We start from the raw sequence: 26,313 nt of genomic DNA, 5'->3' as shown, positions 1-26,313 counted from the left end.
CCGGGCACCGGTGCCGCTGATTGACTCTCAGCCAATCAGTGACTCCCCATTCATAAATCAGCCTTGCAAAGATGCATACCTTTTTCAAGCCAGTTTTATGAATGGGGAGTCACTGAGTAGCTGAGAACATCAACTGTCCACTCTCAGCCAATTAGCGGCGCAGCTGCCGAAATTCTGCAAGAGCCTTCCGGTTTCCCAATTTTGAGAACACGGAACACAAAAAAACAGAGAAACAGGGAGATTTGGCACTGAAACACAAAAATTAAGGTTAAACTATTTGAAAATGGTTTCACCCCATAATGTGAGACACCGCCAGGAACCTCCTAGCACCATAATAACTTAATGTTGATTAAGTTGTTATGGTGCCCAGAGTACTCCTTTAAACTAATCTGTCCATGCATTGTGTGTTTCAGTTGCTTATATATTTGCATGTACGATGTTAGCCAAATTAGAAAAATTCTTTAAATCAGGTGTATATCAAGTTTAACTTTTTTAGGCTAAAACATGTAGTACACTATATAATTACTTTGAATTTCCAACAATTCACTTTTTAGTGAATAAACCTGTGTATATTTTTAGTAGTAGTCAATAACTTGTATACATTTTGTTGAGGTTACATGCACGTTTATTTGTCATGCAGAATACTTTTTCTTCAGAATACTTTTCCTCCTTGGACATTTGCAGTATGTTTAGAAATACAATCCCAACCTGTCGGAATAACCTTAAAACTCTACAAACTTCTTCGTGAACTACCAAAGACTGAAAGCCTGCCAGTTTAATTTATTAACGCCAAAAATGAGCACTGATTTGAAAATAAATACAATTTTAATATGTAGCTACATTTTTTGCATTCTTGTTTTCATGAATTGAACATTCGGGCCATTTCTCAAAATTTTGTACTTGGAATTAGAATAAGCAGATAGTAATTTTGGAAAACTAAGGCTGCTTCAAACAAGTCTGATCTCACTTATACTGTGCCTTTAATCTATGTTAACTTATAACCACCCCCAAGACACCTGCACGATTAACATTTATATGTGAAATCTCTGGTGTAGAATTTTAAGACTATGCTGCAACTTTTCGAATCCCCTTTTTTGTTTCAAGAAAATTAACCTTTGCAACATCTTGTGCCCCATTTTTATTTAGTTATTTATTTATTTTGTTCGTTTTCTTTGCCTCGGGGAGTTGTTCCCTTGCTTGTAAACAACATCTGTGCCTAAAAAAAATCAGAAATGTTTATGTACAGCGTCTACAAGGCATATTCCTATGGATATGACAGACATAAATAACAAAGAGAAGTAAAGTTATTTGGTGAAATGAAAGATATCGTAGGCTGTCAGAAATGCCGACTAAAGATGAGAAGGAAAGTTCGTACATAGATATGGATATATAATTCTGGGCATGCTAAAATGAACTGATTTTGTGAAAAGTGCAAAAATATTCAAATTGAAATGTTGTAAACATGAGTTATATGTATCTATTTCTTTTTAGCATTTTGTTTTGTTGTTAAAGGAACACTATAGTCACCTAAATTACTTTAGCTAAATAAAGCAGTTTTAGTGTATAGATCATTCCCCTGCAATTTCACTGCTCAATTCACTGTCATTTAGGAGTTAAATCACTTTGTTTCTATTTATGCAGCCCTAGCCACACCTCCCCTGGCTATGATTGACAGAGCCTGCATGAAAAAAAAAACTGGTTTCACTTTCAGACAGATGTAATTTACCTTAAATAATTGTATCTCAATCTCTAAATTGAACTTTAATCACACACAGGAGACTTTTGCAGGGTCTAGCAAGCTATTAACATAGCAGGGGATAAGAAAACCTTAATTAAAAAGAACTCGCAATAAAGAAAGCCTAAAAAGGGCTCTCTGTACAGGAAGTGTTTATGGAAGGCTGTGCAAGTCACATGCAGGGAGGTGTGACTAGGGTTCATAAACAAAGGGATTTAACTCCTAAATGGCAGAGGATTGAGCAGTGAGGCTCCGAAACTGCTTCATTAAGCTAAAGTTGTTCAGGTGACTATAGTGTCCCTTTAACAAATAAATAAATCCGAAATCTGAAATGAATTAGTAAAAGCTTCGAATTAACTTTTTACTTTCCCAAATCCTCCAATTAATGTTTTAGTCTTCGTAATATTTTTTACTTAAAATATTATGGGTAATTGGTCTGTAGTTATGGAAGTTCAGAGCAGTATCTAAAGGTTCTAGTCCCATATGTTCTTAATGCCATTACTTATCATAGTTACTCTCCTTCAACTTTAACTTCTTTATTTTTGCGTGCATAATGATAACAAACATTCCGGCACTGCCACAACAGCAGGTACCGGTCATTAATCGGCATAGGTTACATCTGCACATTTTTTGGTATTAAATTCAGGCTTGGTTCAAGGTTAATCAACAGTTATGTCAGTATAAGAGGCAATATAAAGCGTGGAAGAGCAGTATGAAAACTGACATGAAGGTTTAGTAATAAAATAATACAGTATTACAAGTACTTGCCGAACAGGCTAGCAGTAAGCGTTTAGGTAAATAAAAGTGATTAACTTGCTAAAGTTACATGAGGCTTGGCTGACTGACCCTGAGAATGGCTATAATACCTCGATTGTGCTGTGCATAGTAATATCAGTGCGGTTAGTTCTAGACAGGCTAGGTGGGGAGGCAGTTAAGAACCATATGCTTCAGGAGTAGTTATTAGTAACTTTCTGTAAGCTTAGTTAAGTTTATCCATCAGGGAGCAGCAGGTCGACAGACATATCCGCAAGCATAGACATTTCAGTTAGAATAAGCAGAGAGATATAGAACATGTAGGGCCTAACTCATCACAATGCAAACTTTTTCAATTGTACATATTGCAATTATGCCATAAACAAGGTTCAATAACAGGGACTACAAAGTCGATTTGGGTGTTCACGTGAACGCAATATTCGGTAGGTTAGCATGAACTGTACCAGGGGTGCTAGTCATTTGACCGTGCACAGTGGCATGTCAGACTGCCATGTTGTTGCTAGTGTCCCCATTTACCCGATACCAGAAGTCGGCAGGCTTTCGGTATAGGTCTGTGAGCAGTCCGAGGCTTTCTGTGTAGGGGTTATCTCCTTGGCAGCGGCTGTATGATGCTGGCTGTGAGCCGTCGCTTGAGCTTGATTGGCAGCTTGTCTGTGTGCAGTGAGGCTTTGCTGGGGCTGTGCAGGCGCTTGTCCCGGGGTTTTCCCCGCCGTTTGTGGTCGATTGAGAGGAAGAGTGCTGGCGCCTGAGGGGCAGTCCATCGCCACTCGTTGCTTTGCTCTCTGCCTTCGTCCCCTTCTGGAGGCTGCCCTGGGGGCTCGCTGTGGGTACGTACATAGTTGCCGCCTGGTAGCTGGTCGGACCCATGAAGCTATTGCTTGGACTGCTTGTTGAAAGGGCCGAGCCTTATGCCGGAGTTGTGACCATAAACTGGAGCAGAGTCGGTCAAAGAACTCCTGGGTGTGTTTGGGTGGAGTGGCAGAGGTGTTGCTGGTACCATGGTTCGCCCTCTCTCTCCCTATTGCTGTTTGCTTATCTTCGCTGTGTTGTGGCTGCAGTCGGCCACGTGTAGTGAGGCTGAGCTCCTCCGCCATCTTGGACGCCACCGTTTCCATTCTGCTCGGAAGCTCAGTGGCGTCTGCTATGCTGTCGTGGCTTGTGGTTTCTCGTGCTGGTGGGGACCGGGATATCCCCCACCGGTCCAAAGGGGGGGGGAAGTAGTGTGTGGGTATCCCCTCTGCAGCCTGAGAACCGGGAGAGCGGCCGTCTCTCCACGGCTCCCACCCGTGCAGGCCGTGAGATGTGTTGAGGGCTGTTCCGCGGCGGAGAGCCCCGAATCGGGTGTCTCCGGACTCAGCATTCCCTCCTGGAGACGAGTATGGTTGTCCGCGGCCGGAACGATCCGGTGGTCGGGCGTAAAGCCCAGAATCAAGGCTGCAGATGCGGGAGCTCCCACCATGAGCGTCCGGCTTGCTCGGCTGGTAAGCTCCGCCCCCCACTCTCCTTCAACTTTAAATTGGTTTCTACTCGTCTGATTTAATTCCACACTCCCATAGCCCAAAACAAGAGCAAAACATGATAAAATTCCCCATTGTCCGATGCAACTTCCAAAGTTATTGTTGTGCCATACCTACAGTATATATCACTGATTGATGCAAATTCAAACTTGTTAAAGTTGTGACTTAAATATGAATATTAATTTAATAATTAATATATAATAATTAAGCAACAAATAACAACATTAATATTTTTTAGAGTTCGGTATTATGGTTGAATATATAATAGGAAATACACAAAACATTGTAGTATTAAATGTATATTTAATATAATTATAATAACAATTAAACACATGCTAGCAGAATGTCAATTTACCATAATAATTACACAATACAAAACTACAAAAGGTTGCCACACGTTTTACAAAAGGCTATTACAATTGCTAATTTATATTACTTACAAGGCCCCAGCCCTTTGGCTGGGGTTGTCAGAGCTGGTACTACATCTTAGGTCCAGTCAGGTACAGGCAAAAAGAGACAGAGTTTCTCCTACATCTGGTTTTTATTCAGTGTAAGTAGGCTGGCCTGTGATGTCACTGCCAGAAGCACATGTCTTCCTACACACTGCCCCTAGTGGTGCCTCCAAAGCATTACACTAAATATGCTTTATTTATGATGTAAAGTCATTAATTAATTGATACCATTACAAACCACCCTTTGACTTATGTCATAAAACAAGCATTTATAAAACCAGTACATTTTGAATCTTCCCCATTTTAACACTACCTGCCCTACAACAAAACCCACCTTTTGAAGAACGATACCCATTTACCCATTAATTATTACCCATTCACATTTTATTTCTTATATAAATGTTCACCATTGAGCACATGCATTACCAGTTGGGAAACCTTGGCCTAAAGTAGGCACATACCCACCCTTATAATAATGAACAACTCAAACCATGTTTTATTAGATTAACCAATGATATTGTGTTCATGTGAGGATGTGTTTTGGAGCTTAATATAGTATTAGACACCACAAACTCATAACACCTATGAATCATGGCACCGACCGACTCGATTTCTGTAGCCTCTGGCTGGTCTGTGTGCCTGGAATTTTCACAAACATTAGTCCTGGAAACTGGATACTCTATTCTTCGACAGTCTCATAGAACATACGCATAGAGACAGGGATGAATGAAATAATTTGAGCAAACAAGGACGTAGGATTTTTGTATTTACAGTTCATGTGTGCAGGGACTTCTGTGTGTTTGTGGTCAATTGTCACAGTATCCTGCTCTGGCTGTATTATTTTACCTACTCCCATCACTCGCAGCTTCAGTAACAGTTCATGTGATCAAGGACTTTTGTGTGTTTGTGGTCACATTGTTTTGTTTTTTCTTTCTTCATACCATTAACCACCTTGACGTAACAGTTTCCTGCTCCTGATGCATTTTGTTCCGACTCTCACCACTCTTAGCTGCAAAAATGTTTTCTCCTTACAGCAACAGTTGAGCATAGTGTCCAGTGCTTCTTCTTAAAATATCCTTGCTTGAAAGTTCTTGAATGAAAACACAGGCAATGACGAACACAAACATAAATGGCAAATAACTGTGCCAATCATCACAAGTACCATTTGATTGTGGTGTCTTAACCATATTTTTCCCTATGGCGTTTGGATAAATACCTACATACCTCTCTTCACATCCAGCACACTCCTGATTCAGAGATAAACACAATATCACTACTGTATCTACCAATTTAACCCAAACACTCGTTATTACTGCTGCATTTACCAAGTTAATCTAAACACTCGTTATCACTGCTGTATTTACCAATTTAATCTAAACACTCGTTATCACTGCTGTATTTAACCAATTTAATCTAAACATTAACCAAAACAATTACATTCCTATTTACCACCCTTCTATTTAAAAATGTATAGATAACCCAAAATGCCTACTTTCTCTTATCCCTCTTATCACTCTTCCGTTTTTTGTTTGTTTTTTTGAACTGCAACCACTCAAATCACTTTACACAGACACAAATCAAGCACCTACTGGACAATGGGGTTCCCTCGTTAGAGCCCTCCCACCCCAGTTCGGTTTACACAAAAATACCCCCTGGTCCCTATGGGTCAATTCCCCCCTTTCCCAGGCAAGCATACATACATACAACAATAATACATAAGGGTTTCAATTGCAATACAATCACTAGAAATAAGAGAATAGTATGCACAAAATCATAGCATAGACATGTTAAATAGACAATAAAATAAAACATTCAATAGCTCATCAAAGGTCAACATTTAGACACTGGTCTCCATCTGATATTCTATCTGTGTTCCAATGTCCACCTCTGGTTTCTGCTACATCTGAAAAGGTTAGAAAACAGATCAGGATTACTTTCCTAGTCACTTATAGCGTATACTGCAAATATTTTACTTAGAATATATATATATATATATATATATATATATATATATATACACACACACAGACATGTAAACACACTCCTTCAGCTTTTCATTTGATAAATATTTTTTTTTTTCAACAAGATAACTTTCTTAATTTTTACAAGGCTCTTAAAAAAAACAATAAGCTAATAGCTGCTTTCTGCATCTTCTCTGCAATTCAGGAAACACATTTCTAGCCAACCTAAACATGTTTAATAACTCTCCACCCTTTGGTTAAATTATAGAGGAGTGAACCACAACACCTCTTCCGCCTCTGAAAGGATATAGGTCAATATGTCTCAAAGTTCAACACTTCTGACAGCTATGAGTGACTCCCTATTAATTTCTAGCCTTTCCACGGACATGCTTGCACCTCGCGGCTAAGGGCCTGCACAACTAACCATCCTGTGATGGCAGTGGCTTTCCGCATGGGGGTGACCGCCCCCGCAAAATTATAGAGGAGCAAACATACAGCAGCCTCTTTTCCGGCTCGATTAAAGGTTCTGGACCAATATGTCTGCAATTTAACCAGTACACTCACGTATCACTTATTGTATATTTCCTGGTCTCTCAGGAATTTCTATTAAATAGCGTATCCCCTTCCCAGGGCAATATACAACAAAAACTAGTCACCAAGGGTCTCTATGGTCATGATAGGCCGCCCTACCACTAGTGTAATACGCCCTTTTTTAAAATATATTTCCTGGTCTCTCAGAGATTTAGCCTATCCCTTTCCCAGAGCAATATATATAAACAATTACAAATAAGTTACAAAACGCTACTTATAAGTAATACAGGGTTTCAAATAATATAATAATACAGGATAGAACTGCACAACAACTATTGGGTATGCTCCCCCTTATCCGGACACGTTTAAATACCCCCTAGCTCAGGTTCCCCACCCGCTACTGTAACTAAAATCACAGCCCACGTTATGGAGGTTCACCCGCTAGGCAGATACACCCTAATTCAAAGCATGGAAATATTAAAATCAGTTATAGATGGCTTCTAAAATAATATAAATCTTAATCTGAGCCCATACACTTACTTTGTTAAAAATGCTAACTTGTTAAAATATTCAGACTGAATAGGACAAAGGAATTATTTTACCATTTTTTCAGTTCATTTGTTACCAGTTCCTGAAATTCCATCATATGTCCAGTAATTCCTTAGTCCTGGATAATAAAGCTGAAAAACACTCCACAAATTGATCAGTTTAGGTAATTACATTTACAAAACAATGCAGTTTATTTTTCTCATACAGGCAAGGCCACCCACCCCCAACAAGGACAAATTCTCCCCCAGCTGTAGCTGAAAAGCATGGTCACACAGCTGTTAAAAAAATCAAAGGTGGTCTCTCCTTCATGAGTCAAAATCATATATATATTTATACTAATATTCTGTGTATACGCACACATAAATCTATTATTCACTGAATCTGCTTTACTAAACGTATCTTTTTCTTAACTACTAATACATTTTGTCCAAATCTCTTTTCAACTAGACAAATCCATGAATGCCAAACAAATGTAAATTAGTACACAAACATGGTCAAATTTAGCAATAAAACCTGGAGAACTAGTTTAGTGAAAAGTCTTTTCCTATGCAAATGGTAGCAAACAATGAAACTAGGCCTCAACTCATTCACACCATGTGGTCAATGGTGGATTAAAATCCACATGGTCAGACAAAAAGTAAAGTATATTTTTTTCTATATAAAAATGACCAAAGATTGGTAACAAGCAACACAATAATTCATCACTATGTTCTACAGCAAGAGATACATTAAAAACAAATATCTAATCCCTATTTGCTATCTATATTCATTCCATTGAAACCAGATCATCAATTTATTCACTTCTATACAGACAGACAATTGACTCTATGTATTAAACAAAATGCATAACTTTTGTATTTTCCCTAATATTCCAGCATAATCCCATATCTTCGTCGCCAAGTGTTAAAGTTGTGACTTAAATATGAATATTAATTTAATAATTAATATATAATAATTAAGCAACAAATAACAACATTAATATTTTTTAGAGTTCGGTATTATGGTTGAATATATAATAGGAAATACACAAAACATTGTAGTATTAAATGTATATTTAATATAATTATAATAACAATTAAACACATGCTAGCAGAATGTCAATTTACCATAATAATTACACAATACAAAACTACAAAAGGTTGCCACACGTTTTACAAAAGGCTATTACAATTGCTAATTTATATTACTTACAAGGCCCCAGCCCTTTGGCTGGGGTTGTCAGAGCTGGTACTACATCTTAGGTCCAGTCAGGTACAGGCAAAAAGAGACAGAGTTTCTCCTACATCTGGTTTTTATTCAGTGTAAGTAGGCTGGCCTGTGATGTCACTGCCAGAAGCACATGTCTTCCTACACACTGCCCCTAGTGGTGCCTCCAAAGCATTACACTAAATATGCTTTATTTATGATGTAAAGTCATTAATTAATTGATACCATTACACAAACTATACAGTAAATTTTGAATTTACTTTTGTCAGGGTGTAGTTTTATTAAATTATGCTTTCCGCATATTTTTTTTTTAATAATTAGCTGACAAATGCTGACAAAAAGACGTTAACACCTAGAACAGAGTCAATGCCAAGCTGATGATTTTAAGGTGATTTTAATAATAAATTATGTTTTTTATGTTATCCTTCCATGATCCACATTGGGAGGTGTATCATGATCCATTGGTGATGATTTGTTCTCTCACCGGAGGTTACTTTGGTACTATTACAGTAAGAGCAGCATTAAGCCTGCTCCAACATTAAGAGTTTAACACATTTATTTACAGGTTTTATTGTATACAGTTTACATGATGTTTTACTCTATGTATGATTTACACTGTGTATTTTTTTTTTATTCTGTTCCTCTTCTGTGTCTTCTGTGTGCCAGACCATTGAATGAAAATTAGCGTAAAACATATTTTCCTGATTAGTTCTGGATTCTTAGTTACCTTTGCATACTACATTTTTGTTTTATTTTATTTAGATTAGGTGTTTAGGGCAAAATATATATATGATTGGTCTAGAGACGTACTGCTGACCCACCCTCCACTCCCTCTATTCACCATTCTCTTCTAGGGTAGGCCCACTTTATTTACAGGCCTACCACCTAGGTCAGTATCGGCAGACCTTAACCGACTTTTCCTATTAGGGGATGGTGACTATTATCTCAATTCATATCATAACCAAGATTGCCCCGAACACAAATTAACTATATAGATAAAATAGCTTGGTAATCTGCCTTTAGTGAAAGATATTAAATAGTGCCTCGGGGCAAGCTATAGCTGTATATAACAATTAAATGATGATGTACTTGACAGGTAATTTTTCAATGAGATACTAAATTCAGAAGGCGGTATAAGTTACATCAATGATCAATATTTTGGCTCTTATTTAAGACTTTTTCAAACGTAACCATCAAAACACAAAAGTGACAATTTATAATCATCTGCTTACAATTCTCTAAGTTAGCTGTAATGGTAACATTATACAAATTCTACTTACTCTACAAACAGGAGGCCATGTGTATACTATGAACCATGGCACCATCTTCTAACCCTACATTTTCCCACCAATACTTAAATATATTTTTGGCACATTACCATAAGCATTGTGTGCCAAAGTGTAGTTCTATGGAATTGGCGGTTCTGGAGCGGCAACTCCCTGATCGAGAGGGGCCAAGCACTGAATCATGTTCTGCATTGAGGTCCCCACCTATTGTGAAGTTTGGAAAGTATCCTTGGAGCAGCATAACACATAAAAATACAGGTCCTTTTAATACTCAATAGTAATACACAATTAAGCAGCACAAATATAGTTTCACACTCTAGCTGCACCTATGTTACTTTGATATCATTTAAGATGAGTGTGTAGTTTCCTAAACTATTGCTATAACAAAATGCTATATTTCTGTAGGCAAAATAGTTGGTTTGGCCATAGTAGGTTTTTGGATGTTGAAATCGTGCTCATCATTACAGACCTATCTGGAATAAAACTTACCAGTGATAGATATGTTGTATATGGTGCAATGTGTTTCACCTTTGCTTTCCATTCTGAGTAGTTGAGTGATACATAATTGTGCTTATGAGGCTTATTTCTCTCTATTTCTAGGTTATGCAAATGTATCTCCCATTCTGTGGTATTGCGATATCTAATGCTCAGCTTTTCTCTGCATCCAGGAAGGAATATGACAGGAGCCGGGTAAGTCTAATAATGTTCACACCTGAGAATGGGTTCCATGTTTCTTGCTGTTATTTACTTATTAATTTGTACAATCCAACTCTTACAATGTTAGTGTGGAGAGAAACACTTTACTTGGCCTTACGTCTCAGACCAGTCTCACTAGACTTGTGCACAGCAAGATTTTTAGATTCTTCCAAACAACATTTTCAGACTTGAGCTCCAACATTGGTCAGTTTGCTGGCTCGGTTTGGCCAAACTTCGGTCTTGAAATAAGAAATCGTCTGAACCAGCGGTGCGAGGGTAACTTATATGGTGGCTGGCCAGCACTTGCTAGCCTGCCACTGCATCAAATAGTTAAGGAAAAACAAAGCCTGTGGGGCCAATTTAACCCCCACATTAGCACAAGGGTGATTTTATACCTTCCACTTGCCCCCACTTAATTAGAATATATGGGGGGACTTAGTGTTTCATCTTCTTTTCTTTCACCCAAAAATGATCAAATAAAAATCCAGATTTTACTTTGAATATATATACATATTATGGAAATAATAAAAGAACACAACGCAATATATAACGAATCCAGGAATGTCCCATAGGACTCAGCTCAGAATGAGCCTTTATAATGCTTTTCCCATGCCCTTATAAGCTTTAAGGCTTTTACCACAATATCAGTCAGACCACTCTGATTGGTTGGCCTGTAAGCTTGTAAGGCTTGTATCACAAGTATTGTGCTTAGTGTTGCAATAATTCCTTTGAGATGATCTAACTTTACAGAGGTTCCTGCTTGGTGAAATCTAGATGTACCATTCCCGTATACCTACGGCATCTACACGTAAAAATAAACTGGGGCTACCTGCTTAATATTGGGTTTTCAGCATTTTAATACCAAAAGTCCACATGAATGACTCAGGATCTTGACCCCAGATATGCCGTGATTCCATCAGAGATATTCCTATGATGAGGAATTCCATCTGTTTTGGCTTGATAAATGTGTCCTATAATGTCTGCAACATACGTAGTAATGGAATGTTAAAATCTCATTACTGCAATAGGCTTAATTAAAATAATTAATTTAAACTCATGTATATTTATGATCTGGGATGAAATAAACTTTGGAGTCGCAAAGGTATTTTTAATTTTTGTCAAAGCAAAATTGGAAAATGTTTTATTATGCTTCCTTACAGATGAGTAGTAGCAACTGGCTTGTGTGGTTGAATGTGATGGAATTGCATAATTATCTTGCTATTGTATTAAAATGCGAGTGCTCAAAACAATCTGGCTTTTGTTTGCAGTCTGCTAGTTTATATTTTTTATAGTAAAGTAAATTTTCAGTGAAAAGAAAGGAATAAAAAAATGCTATGTTCTGACATGTTATGTTATCAACGAAGACGGGAGTGGAAGATTTATAGGGTTTTTTTGTGTGTGTGTTTTTTTATTTTATTGAAGCCATCCTTATTTACAAAACAAAACATACAGAAAAGTATCAGAAAAAATTAGACATTTTTGTAAATTTAAAAGTCATGACAGCAAAACATGCAATGTATAGACAATATAGTCTGGTGAAAAAACTACTGATTCAGTGTCCATCATGAGCCATTGTCATGTTACGAACACTCACAGCTAGTGTAATTTATGATTGTAAGTAAAGTACTGTTCACGTAGCACTCCGAGATGTACAATACATCACCAATATCTGATACATCTGATAGAAAGACTGGCGTTGGCCTAAAGTCATCCTATTATGGGCTTTTAGGGTGGATAAAAACTAAATAGTGAAATGGCAGGTCATTCAATAGCAGCTTTAGAGCATAAACGTTTTAGGTATGAATCAAAAGGTAGAAAATCTTAGTAAACATGTTATGCTAAGTTATAGCAGGTTCTTCCCCATTTACATTTTTTTCAGAAGACTTTGATAAATGTCCCCCATAGTCTCTGTATATCTGGCAACCTTCGGTAATTCAGATGTTGGGGACTACATCTCCTCTGATACTTTGGTAGCATTATGGCTGTAAGAGAATTATGCAGTTTCAGAACTACCGCTGTTGCAGCTGGTGTGACTGGACTGGGGTCCAGAGTGCTAGCGGAGCCCAGCACAGGGCCAGGAGTTCCACCACTGACTTATGCTGCTGCTTGCAATGGGTCCTTTCTGCTGGCATGATGGGCCCTCTGGATGGTGCTGTTGCAGTGCACAGAAGTGGGTGGTCAGTCAGAGGCTCCTGCCTCTTTCTTTCTCCCTTAGAAATAAACAGGGGCAGAGCCAACTAATCGGGCCACAATGAGGTCTGATGAGTGACTTGTTGCCTCAGAGGAGGCCTCCAAGTTCCCACAGCTCCGCCATCCAGCCCCAGTGCCAGCGAATTATGCACCACTGTCTGTATCAGTGTGTGTATGTGTGTATTTGTCTGCATGTCAGTGTGTGTATCTGTATATGTGTCATTGTGTGTATCTGTGTATCTGTATGTTGTCAGTGTTTGTATCTCTGTATCATTATGTGTACCAGTGTGTGTGTGTGTGTGTATCTGTATGTTGTCAGTATGTGCATCTGTGTATCTGTATGTGTGCCAGTGTTTGTATTTCTGTATCTGTATGTGTGCCAGCGTGTGTATCTGTGTATCTGTATGTGTGTCAGTGTTTGTTTCCATGTGTCTGTGTATCTGCATGTGTGCCAGTGTGTGTATCTGTGTGACGCCAACACTACACATACATCACTGCATACAAACACTCCTCTATATTAAAACATCAACATTATATATAAACACACCCCAGCATTCAAATACTAACACTACACATACATGCATGTTTGCTTTCAAACACCAACACTAGATAAAAACACACACAATGATACTCCATACAAAAAATGTAATTCGGACACACAAATATTCTGACACACAAACACTGCTGAATGCTAAAGGCAACCTTGCAAGATTGTATAAATGGTCACCAGCTGGCAAAGCACTGTGGGAGTTGTACAAAAGATGGGGATCTACATTTTGGCCACCCTTGCAATAGGTGGGCCCCCAAAAATTCTTGCACCAGAGACCTCTCTTGTTAGTTCTGCCTCTGACATTATGGGAGATGTAGTTCACAACATCTGGAGTGCCGAAGCTTGCCTACTCCTGCCCTAGGGAGCATAGGCGTGCGCAGCCTATTGCATTAGGGTGTGCACCCTAAAGCACAAACACACGCCGCATGTATATGTATATATATATATATATATATATATATATATATATATATATACACACACACACACACACATACACTGCTGTGTGTGTGCTGTGTGAGGGTGGTGTGTGTAAGGGTGCTTCTGTGTGTATGTGTGAGGGGGCTGTTAGTGTGATGTGTGTGTGAGGGTGCTGGTAGTGTGCTATGTGGGTGAGGGTGTTTGTGTGTGTGTGTGTTTGTGAGGGTGCTGTTTGTGTGTGAGGCTGCTGGTAGTGTGCTGTGTGTGAGGGTGTTTGTGTGTGTGTGTTTGTTTGTTAGGGTCCTGTTAGTGTGCTGTGTGAGGGTGCTGTGTGTGTGAGGGTGCTGTTTGTGTGATGTGTGTGGGCGTTGTGTATTTGTGAGGGTTCTGTTTGTGTGTGTGTTTGTGAGGGTGCTGTTAGTGTGCTGTGTGTGAGGGTGTTGTGTGTTTGTAAAGGTGATGTGTGTGTTTGTTTGGGTGTGATTAGTGTACTGTATGTGTGTGGGTGCTGTTTGTGTGCTGTGTGTGTGAGGGTGCTGTGTGTGTGCTGTTTGTGTGAGGGTGCTGTTTGTCTGTAGGTGCTGTTTGTGTGTGGGTGCTGTATGTGTGTGCATGCTGCCATGTGCCATCCCTGGTGGTCCAGTGGAGAGTGAACTCTAGCCTGCGGGGCTAGAGTTAACTCTCGCGAGATCTGAGCGTTGCTGCGGCAACGCTCAGATCTCGCGAGAGGAACCTGGCGGAGCTGCTGTCTAGAGCTCCCTGGGTCCTCTCCTACCTCCCTCCATGCTGCTGTGGGCCGGTGAGGTAGATCTTTGGTCTCCCCGCCGGCCCATGGAGGCTTAGAGCAGAGCCGGCACTCAGATAGCGCCGGCTCTGCGTGAGCCAACAGGGGAGAATAAAGTCCTGGGGAATAAAGTGTGGGAACTCTCCCAAGATTCCCACCCCCCCAAAAAATAATATACACTCCAGTGTGTGTGTGTGTGTGTGTATATATATATATATATATATATATATATATATATATGTATATATATATGTGCACACACACACTGACACGCATACTCAGACACACACACACACTCAGACACACACACACCCATACATTCACAGACACACATATTCACATACACTGACACACATACACATACACTGACACATATACACACACATTCACAGACACATATACACACACATTCACAGACACATATACACACACATTCACAGACACACATACACACACACATTCACAGACACATACACTGACACACATACACACACACTGACACACATACACACACACTCACAAATTATTATTTTTTTAATAAAAAAATGTCCACCCAGCCTCCCTACCTGGAGAGCTGGCGTGGACTTGTCCCTGGGGTCCAGTGGGTTGGGCGCCTGTCTTCATCTCAGCCGTGGCGAGGGAGCTGTGTGCTCTCTGCTCCCTCTCGCCGCGCGGGCTGTCTGCTGTAGCTGTCGGCATCAGCAAACGGCGCATGGCGAGAGGGAGCAGAGAGCACACAGCTCCCTCGCCGCGGTTGAGATGAAGACAGGCGCCCGACGGGGGGAGGGGGTTTGGGGTCCATCAACTCTTGCCCCCCCCCATGACAGGGAGAACACGGGGGGAGGAAGGGGGGCATTGAGTGCCTGCAGGAACAACGTTCCTGCTCCGCTCCTGCAGGACTCACAGGCGTGCCGCGGGGATTAGGGTGTGCCCAGGCGCACGCCTATGCTAGGGAGTATAGTTGGGTAAGTGGTAATACTTACCATGGTGGTGGACCCTTGTACCATTAGCTACCAATCATAGTAAAGGACTATTTACAAAATACACTGTTATGAATGTTCTTTTGAATGGTTTGGTAACTGTTTACTAAACCACACTAGAATTATTGATTTATATACTGGTTGTCATGAAGTTTCTTTTCAGAGAAATGTACAATAAATATCACTACTCCTTCTAAAATAAAAATAAATACCTGCTTTTACGTTAAACGGCTTTGCTCTTATAAAAAAAAAAAAAAAAAAAGGAATATGACAACGTCTTATTGAAAAACATAATGTGCCTCTAGACAGAGTACTCAATTATCAAGACGTGGCTGATGCATTGTTCTGCTCGACATTTAAGGTCATAGCAAAGCTATGTGATAGTTCTTTAGTATCTATCTATCAATCTATCTATCTATCTATTGATCTATCTATCTATTTATATATAATCTATCTACCCTCACAAAGAGAGTTTCTCACTCTCATCAATTATTTTAATCTATTACAAGATCAAGGTCGTTACAAATAGTTGTATTGCTGTAGAAGCCAGAACAATATATTATTCTTGTCATTCAGGCCTTGCTGGAGGTGGTAAACGACCTGTTTGAGGAGCAAACTGACCTGGAGAAAGTTGTCAAGAAAATTATGCATCGGGCCCAGACGCTCCTGAAGTGCGAACGCTGCTCCGTGCTTCTTCTGGAGGACATTGAGTCACCAGTAAGTTGTCGTGTTGAAAGTTTGACTTCATTCATAATTTATGCTTTCAGACGCATTTCACAGTTAACAGTGGATTTCTTTTTTAGTTTAGAATGTGTTGTTTTGATATCCTTGTCTTGTAACAGAGGCTTTTAAAGTATCAAACCATTATGAGTATAACATCAATGTCTGATAATATTTGCTGATTAATGTAAATAGATGTACATAGTAAAGAAATCTATAAGGTATTCATCTAAGGAGCTTTCCCTTTAAGAAATAAATATGGTAGATTCTATCTCTTTAATTAATATATACCTTGTGCTGCTATCCTCCACTTCTCCCCAAAGTACACAAAGCTCCAAGTCAAATCTTACAACAATGAGTTAGCGCACATAATAATAATAGCTCTCCAATTAGCGAGAACACAGAAGGATGAAAATAAAAATAAAAATAAAATAGAATGAAACATATATATATATTTGGAACTTATTAAATCAAAACAATGTCCCAGTATAAATGTACTTTCTTATATGTTCAAAGTTCTTGCAAATTGCATTGGAATAAGCTTCTTCTTGATACTTCAACACGCAAAGGTTTCCACCCTGTAGGGATAACCTAGAACAAAATAGAAACTGGAATGGTATAATAACGTCAGGTGAGACACCTCCACCTGACACTCCCTAAGTGGAGCTCTCACCTAGTTAGATATCTAATATATTCAATCCTGGTGGATATCTTTATGGTCCACATCTAAGGGATAAGACATACAGAACTTCCAATGGTGTCGCACTATTATATACAGGGGTTAACACCACTCCCCCTATATGTTGTGCTGACCTGGTCCAGGGACTTTAACTGGTCCCACAGTGTACTCACGGTATATGCAAGTAATGAACCTTCAGTGGTTAAAATGATTTCCACACTTTATTGATTGCATAAAACAAATTTAAAACAAAATCTTTGTAGCTGGCTTACAGTTCATACGGGAATTGCAAAGATCGTGATCAGTTGATCGTCTACCGATACCGCTGTTTGATCCTCTCCCCTGAACGCCAGGAACATGAGCACCACGTGACTTACTAGTTTCGCCCTGGGTGTGCTTTCTCAAAGTCTAGTGGTGCTGGTGCCGATCTCACTTATATACTCTCCCTCTTATCTACAATCTCTTGCAGGTGTACAACTTGCAATACATTAACCCTTGCTTGTCAGTGCAACATGCTTGTAATACATTAACCTCTTGCAGGTGTATAGAGGTGATATTATTGGAGCTAATGTTCAATTTATTTGGGGTTATCAGTACTATCTTGAAGTTAGAATTTTTAATTTGAGTCATAGTCAGAACAGCTATAGTGATTTTGGGTGACTTTGTTATGGAAATATTAGACTTACCCATAGGATACGTATTACCTCATCTTAACCCCTTAAGGACCAAACTTCTGGAATAAAAGGGAATCATGACATGTCACACATGTCATGTGTCCTTAAGGGGTTAAGGACATGCCAGACCCCCAGAGCACTATAACTGTAGTGCTTTATGTGTGAAGAGTGTGTTGTTTTATTTTACAAAAGTGCAGATTAAATAAAAATTGGCACATTTATAAATTAACCTTGTTAAACCCATGGCTGTCAATCAGACAACCGATCCTGTTACTTCCTGATTTGGTTAGCTCAGTGGAGCTAAACTCAAGAGGCAGAGCACCTACTTTGCAAATACTTCACATTGAGCTCCATTGGGAAATTTGTGATTGGACAGCCACAGAAAGTCTTCAGACAAGAGATCTGCAGTTTTTGCAAATTGTTTTTAGATACATAATAAAAAATGCAATTAAACACATGCATGTTTTCATTGGGGATATGGCTACTAAACAGTAATAAGGCAGTGGATTGTCACTTTATTTACAAACTATAAAGAAAGGGGATGTGAAAATTGTTTCAGAATGGGTTAAACCTAGTGGACATGAAACTAACAGATTATTTAAAACATACCTAAAATATTAATAAATGCAAATACATATTTTAGTCAACATCAGTGTGTGCTGATCTGTTCTTATTGCTATTATTTATTCATAACATAGTGTCATCCAATCGATCATTGGAGATAACCTATATTTTATGATTTATGTTTGTTTTACAGTTTTTTTTCTAAAGTTCGTTAGTGAATAACCTTTCTTTTCAATGCAACAGGTGGTGAAATTTACAAAATCGTTTGAGCTTCTGTCCCCAAAATGCAGTGCGGATGCAGAGAGCAGGTATTTTTTTTTTGATAGGTCTAAATGAATTATTGCCATGAATAAATTATTTAACAATGGCTTAATATGTTCTTTTGTCTCTCGAGTTGAAAAGCTGCTTTTAAATTATTAATACACAGTTAATATCGTATGTTGCAGTACTGTTCTTTATAGGACTTTTAAATAAATAAACAAGGTCGTAATTCAGACCCTGTTAATATCAGCCATTGGTCATGCAATCATTTCAGAGCAGTAGCTATTTCAAAGGAACACGAGAACATTTAATTCTATAGATCTTACTGTTAGGAGCCACTTTGCTGGTGATAATTACATTTACGTTAATCTCTGTCTTAGAGCCAGCAATGATGCTCACGCACAGTAGTGAGAATAGAGAGAGGTCATGCAAATAGCAGGTTTAGACTTCATGTAGGGCATAGCAAAACAGATTATGTGACAATGGAAAGGGAAATTCTGGTAATAGGTCAATCAACATATTTAGCTGCAGGCTTCAGAAGTCCTTGATCCAGTACTGTATAGGTTAGTGAATAACCCTACATCATTTTGTCAATCTTTCCTTTATTGAGAGTGATGTGATATAACAGGGCTAGGCAACCTTCAGCACTCCAGATTTTGTGAACTGCATCTCCTTTGATGCTTTGCCAGCATTATGACAATACAAACATTATGGAAGATGTATCCATAATATCTTCAGTGCTAAAGGTTGCCTACCCCTGCCATACACACACAAGAATAGCAGTAAACAATTAAGCAAACATCTTATTTTCTGCAGTTGGTAAATTGGTAACATGGCTTATGAACATATATATAACACTAGGTTGGTGCTAGTTGATGAACACTATAAAACATTAAAAGACCTGTTTAATGAGGCAAGACAAAAAATTAAAATTCTTTAAAAATAATCAAGAACAAACAAATTAAAGCTCACTGTGCAGAGCAATCAGCACTGGCCACGAATAATGGAAAATCAGGCTATTCCTACATTAAAAAATTACTCACAGGCAAAACAACGCCTCAGTAGGGCACACAGATCCAATGGAGTTCGAATAGGAGCCACTCCGCCAACCACATTCTCATAGCATCTAGATCTACAAACGATTGAGTTCTATGCATGTGCTGCAGCCAAAGTGAGGCAGAACCCTTAAAAAACTTTAAAAAGTAAGTAACCCTTACTAGTGTTTGGTTGGAGATGTAGATGTAGAGATTTAAAATGTCCAGATTATTAATGAGCATTATGGTATAGGTAACTGGTCATCCTAGTACCTCAGTTGCTGTGGCCTTCATGAAAGGAAGCCAGCTGCAGAGTGACAAATGGCATGTGTGCGTTCCAGGCTAGTCAGTCTTTTTTACTCAAGTCATTCCATGAAAAATAAATTTTATTTTCACATGTGTGAGTTGGTCCATCGCCTCAGTGATGCCAAACTAAATTTTGTCAGTATCAACTGTCCGCGATAATCTTAATATATGGTACTGTAAAAGGCCTGTACTGGGCAGTACATCTAAAATATAAACTAATGCACTTAAAAATGCTTAATCAAAGGAACTTAGTTATTGATGACCATCATTTGATGATTTATTGAGAGTGAGCTAATACACAATTTGTGCAAACATATTGGTTTTGCTTCTGATCTCACTAGACGTATCTAAATATCCCCGCTTTTAGATAGGAAACAGACAGACGAGCTGCACCAGTCCACTTTCGTGTGCTGTAAAAAAATGCTCTTCAATCATGTATTTTTGTGGGGGTTTTTTTCTCTTCAACCATTTTGATTTGGGCCGGTACGTACTGTCAATTACCTGTTGCCACTTTCTCATAATGAACCCTTCTTACCTTCCACCACCTCCCAAGTTGCCCGAGGCAGGACTAAACCCTGCATACAGCAAGCCCAAATTCCCCCCCACCCCTCCCGGCAACACAACAGGGAATCCATGGTTAACCTTCCTTTTTTTGACAACCCGGGAGGAAGGTAACTCCCCACGGGGATATAGTGCTCCTAGTTGTCCAACCTCACCTACTGTGCCACTTATGTTCTCATAGGCAAATATTTAAATGGTCCATGCTCTCCATTTTTAGATGTTTCCCTTTTGTTTTAAAAATTCAAAATTCTCATTTCACATTACTCCCTCACATTGCTAGACAAATTATGTGTGGTTGTATTCTTGATATCAGTGCCTTACATTTACGAGGATGGATCAAAAATAAAGAATTTTAAAAATGTTCTTTGTCTATAAATAGATTTTTTCTTTTCAGACATGAAGTTAATAGCAAGATTCAGTTATTTAATATAGTGTTTTAACTTTGCTAAATATTTTCAGCTAGAATTGCCCATGAGTTTCCTAATGAGAGACATAGACATTTACTTTCTGTTCGCTGTGTATAATATCAGTGATCCTATTAGCCCGCGTAAGTCATTTTCCGTTTTTAAAATGAATACAATGTTATCAATAAAAATAATGTCTATAAATAATAAAGCTAAAGCCCAACTGTAGAACGAGACCTATTTTAAAGAATAGAATGAGACTATCTGTGAGATAGTTTTATGCAATCATAGCAAGATAGTTCATCTGTAAAAAAAAATGTACTTGCTTTGGATGAAAATGTAATTTGTGAAGTAGACTTGGGGAATGGTGTGAATTTGTTGTAATAAGAAAACTGGTTAAAACAGAAGAGAGATGGTGGCTGTTAATAGCAGATTTTGTATTTGAATACATGTTTAGCAGTAAAAAACTCTGAAAGCCCTTAGTGAAATAACCATAATTGGGACCCAGTATATCATCCAGGTAAGATGTGAAACAAGAAGAAGGACTATGAGGAAATTGTGGGGATATTTATGGGATAATAATGTAAACAGATGAGAAATTGCCCACGATTTTCAATTCTCAGATCCCTAATCGTTATCGTGTTAAATGAAATGTATAACCATATACCGGTAATTAAAAATCACAAATTGTTATAAAAATAGATATTTATTTCTTAACAATTTAAATAATAATGATGAGTAACATGCATGATAATAATCAATGGAATTCGAGTATAACAATATGCAATACAATATGGCAATAATCAATGAATATTCAGTATAAAACAATATATGCAATACAATAGGCCATTTACTTCCTGGTTAATATAAACGCCTCTACAGCACTTAGCTGTCAGGACAATTTATGATAGGCTTTACAGGGAGAAAGAATGTGAGTTTCACACTGAGCTGCAGTGTAGGGCAATAGAACTTAGCTAGCAGTTAGAAATAACCCTTTCAATGCTGGTTAAACCTCTTCTAGGGATTTAAGATCTATTCCTATGTAATATTAAATAAAAATAATATTTAAATAGTCAGTAACCACTCCTTGATCCATCCAATGAGAAATCTACATGTTACATAAGCTGATATTTTAATTAATTTGTCTAAATAGATATTTTATCTTATTTTAGGGCCAATCAATACAGCTGGATAAATGGTCATGATATGCTAACGTGATATTAATCACACAAATACATTAATGGCTATATTAATCCCAGCTGCAGATAGGATGCTATAACCATATATATATTCTTTAATAATTAAGATTTCTAAATATGAAATCAAACATGATTTATCCAGTCATATATCATGCTATTAATTTTAATTAATTTAAATTAATTAATTAAATGCCTGTATATTTACCAGTTATGTAGATATTTTCTCATCAGATATCCTCAGGTAGCTAAATGTCATAGATCTCTTTCTCTGCATGGAGTGTGAGAGTTTCTTGGTTACTCTGGTCGCCCGATTCTGCCTGGATCTCTCTGAATCCCCAGAGTGTCGTAATGTGTTTCTCTTCAATCTTTGAATCCTCGAATCTTTGAATCTCTTTGAATTCTAGAATCTCCCTCTCTTCCTGTCAGGATCGGGTCAGGGATCCAACACGCAGAGTACAAAGAGTAGCAGATACGTATACCGGTCCTTAGAATGGCCGGACTTAACGTATAACTACGATAGAATGGTCAGAGACAAGCCGAGGTCGAGGGAACGAGAAGACAGGTAAGCGAGAGACAAGCCGGGTCAAGGATAACAGAAAGACAGGAGAGTAAATATCAAAGCCGGGTCGGAACCAAAAGACAAGAGAATAACAAAGCACTGTGTGACTAGGCGGACTAGAACCACGACAGGGCAATGAGTGAATGAGATAGCCACTGTTAAGTATGCTGGTTAGGGAGAGAAGGCACGCCTCCGGCGAGTCCTGATTCGTCTCCACTGATTTGAGTGACAGGGTGTTCCGGGTTGGCGTCATGACGTCGGCCTCTGAGCCTCCTGCTATAAAAGGAAGTGGCTCCCTCGCGGCCGGCGTTAGCAAGACCGGGTGAACCGCGAGGAACCGAGGAGACATGCCGTCCGGACGGATAAACTTCTAAGTCTCTACCTCTCTTAGAGGTAGAGGCTTCAGGTACCCTGACAGTACCCCCCCTCTCAGATACGCCCACCGGGCGGAAGGAGCCGGGGCGAGATGGAAAGCGAGAGTGAAATGCCCTGCGAAGGTGAGGAGCATGAACATCCTCTTGTGGTACCCAACTCCTCTCCTCAGGACCATAACCCCTCCAGTTAACCAAATATTGTACTCTCCCCCGGGAGACACGAGAGTCAATAATGGAGTTAACCTCATACTCCTCCTGACCCTCCACCTGAACAGGGCGCGGAGGGGCGATTGTGGAGGAGAATCTGTTACAGATTAGAGGTTTCAGCAATGACACGTGAAAGGAGTTTGGGATGCGTAAAGCGGCTGGGAGAGCTAGACGATACGCCACTGGATTAATTCGAGTCAAGATCCTGTAGGGGCCAATATAACGAGGAGCGAATTTCATGGAAGGAACTTTAAGGCGAATATTCCTAGTACTCAACCAAACTCTATCGCCTGGAACAAAATTCGTTTGTCAGCATGTTTCTTAACCAGCATAGAATTGTGTAGAAGAATCTGTCGAGTCTGATCCCACAACTTCCTCAAATTGGCCACATGGACATCAACCGACGGCACTCCTTGGGAAGGAGAAACCGAGGGAAGAATAGATGGGTGAAAGCCATAGTTCATGAAGAAGGGGCTTGAATGCGTAGAGTCACAAACGAGATTGTTGTGCGCAAACTCCGCCCAAGGAATCAAACCGACCCAATCGTCCTGGTGTTCGGAAACAAAACAACGTAGGTATTGCTCAATCTTCTGGTTGGTGCGCTCGGCAGCTCCGTTAGACTGAGGATGATAGGCGGAGGAAAAATTCAATTTGATGCCTAATTGAGAACAGAATGATCTCCAGAAGCGTGAAACAAATTGGGAACCTCTATCAGAAGTGATCTCCGAGGGAATCCCATGCAAGCGAAAAATCTCTTTAGCAAAGATTTCCGCCAATTCAGGAGAAGTCGGGAGTTTAGGCAACGGTACGAAATGTGCCATCTTGGTAAACCTATCGACTACGGTGAGGATAACAGTGTGCTTTTTAGAAACAGGCAGATCCACAATAAAGTCCATTGCCACACAGGACCAAGGTTTGCCAGGAATTTCCAGAGGCTGCAGGAGGCCACAAGGAAGCGAATGCGGTAATTTAGTTTTAGTACAGACCACACAAACTCCGATAAAATCCTTAATATCCTTCCGTAGCGAAGGCCACCAGAAATCTTTGGAGATCAAAGAATACGTCTTGCGAACACCCGGATGACCGGCCACCTTACTCTCGTGAAGACACTGTAAGAGCTCCAATTGGAGTTCAGGAGGAACGAAAAGTCTGGAAGCCGGAGTCAGTCTAGGTGCCAGATGCTGCAAGCTCCTTATCTGATCAAGTAGCGGAGAATGGACTTTGAGAGTAGTGTTAGCAATAATGTTACACTTGGGTACTATAGAGGACAAAACCGGCTCAGATACGGCAGCAGGTTCATACTGGCGAGATAAGGCGTCGGCTTTAGAATTCTTAGAACCTGGCCTATATGTGAGTACGTAGTTGAAGTGAGTGAGAAATATGGACCAACGAGCCTGTCTAGATGATAGTCGTTTAGCCTCTCCAATATAGGATAAGTTTTTATGATCTGTCAAAATAGTAACAGGATGCAAAGTACCCTCCAATAAATGTCTCCACTCCTTCAAGGCCATTATAACCGCTAGTAGTTCCCTGTCACCAATGTCATATCTGCTTTCAGTACCTGACAACTTTTTGGAAAAGTATCCACAAGGATGTAATGGTTTATCTACACCCAACCTTTGGGACAGAACAGCACCTATACCTGTCTCAGAAGCGTCAACTTCGAGTAGGAAAGGTAGTGTAGTATCAGGGTGAACTAAAATTGGTGCGGAAGCAAACAGCTCCTTGAGTGTCTTAAAAGCCAGAAGTGCTTCAGTAGACCAATTCTTAGTGTCAGCCCCTTGTTTGGTCATATTGGTGATGGGAGCAATGATAGAGGAGTATCCCTTAATGAAACGTCTGTAGTAATTGGAGAAACCAATAAATCTCTGGATAGCCTTGAGACCCTTAGGTAAAGGCCAATCTAATATGGATTGGAGCTTCTCCGGGTCCATTTCAAACCCTTCCCCAGAAATCACATAACCAAGAAAGGTAGTTTGTGATTGGTCAAAGCTGCATTTCTCTAGTTTGCAGTATAAGCCATGCTGAAGGAGTTTGTGTAAAACCCTTCTGACTTGTCCGTGGTGAGTCTCAATATCCCTGGAATGTATAAGTATATCATCAAGGTATACAATCACACAGTCATCTTGAAACTCCCTAAGAACCTCATTAATAAGGTCCTGAAATACCGCCGGGGCATTGCAGAGACCAAAAGGCATTACAGTATACTCATAGTGGCCATATCGAGTATTGAATGCAGTTTTCCACTCGTCACCGTCGTGAATTCTCACCAAATTATAAGCACCTCTAAGGTCTAACTTAGTGAAAATTTTAGAACTTTTTAATCGATCAAAAAGCTCGGTGATCAAGGGAATCGGATATACATTTCTGATGGTTATCTTGTTAAGACCACGGTAGTCAATGCAGGGTCTTAAAGAACCATCCTTCTTTTTAACAAAAAAAAATCCAGCCCCAGCAGGAGAGGAGGATCTTCTAATGAACCCCTTGTCTAGGTTCTCACGAATATACTCCTCTAGAACTAAGTTTTCATTCGTAGACAAAGGATATACATGACCCCTGGGGGGCATGGTACCAGAAAGTAAATTAATTTTGCAATCAAAAGGCCTATGTGGTGGTAAGGTATCAGCCTTTCCTTTGTCAAATACTGCCTTTAAATCTTGATACAGGGACGGTATCTGTACCTTGGTAGAGTCGGTAGCGTTATTAAGTGAGTTGACACTACAAAGAGGTGACACTTTCTTTAAACAATTCTCTTGACAATCCTGACCCCACGAAACTATCTCCCCTGATCTCCAATCTATAACGGGGTTATGTCTCTTGAGCCAGGAGTATCCCAGGACTATGGGAACAGAAGGAGATGAAATGAGTAGTAGGGATATTTCCTCCTTGTGTAGAATACCAGTAGTTAAGTAAAGAGGTATGGTCTCCCGGAAAATCACAGGCTCAACTAAAGGTCTACCATCAATGGCTTCAACAGCCAAGGGTGTCTTCCTTAACTGGGATGGGATAGTGTGTTTGGTGAGAAACTCTTGGTCGATAAAACTCTCAGCAGCGCCGGAGTCTATCAATGCCATAGTCTCTAAAGTTCCCTTCTCCCAAGTTAAAGAGACCGGTAATAGGAGTCTATGTTCTTTGTAGTT

At 39.4% G+C, this 26,313-nt stretch overlaps 1 protein-coding gene across 1 annotated transcript in view; it reads left to right on the top strand.

Annotated features, from left to right (window-relative positions):
* Window positions 1-26,313, top strand: part of PDE11A (phosphodiesterase 11A) — a 443,044-nt gene that overhangs the window by 201,696 nt on the left and 215,035 nt on the right. The window contains exons 3-5 of the mRNA XM_063429778.1: window positions 10,612-10,701; window positions 16,208-16,348; window positions 18,512-18,576. Of these exons, the coding sequence (XP_063285848.1) occupies window positions 10,612-10,701; window positions 16,208-16,348; window positions 18,512-18,576 (296 nt within the window). The remainder of the gene's footprint in view (window positions 1-10,611; window positions 10,702-16,207; window positions 16,349-18,511; window positions 18,577-26,313) is intronic.

The sequence above is a fragment of the Pelobates fuscus genome, chromosome 8 (genome assembly GCF_036172605.1).
Source record: "Pelobates fuscus isolate aPelFus1 chromosome 8, aPelFus1.pri, whole genome shotgun sequence".
In the NCBI taxonomy this organism is placed as follows: Eukaryota; Metazoa; Chordata; class Amphibia; order Anura; family Pelobatidae; genus Pelobates; species Pelobates fuscus.
Note: the sequence above shows the minus strand (reverse complement) of the source record. Positions and strands in the feature narration are given on the sequence as shown.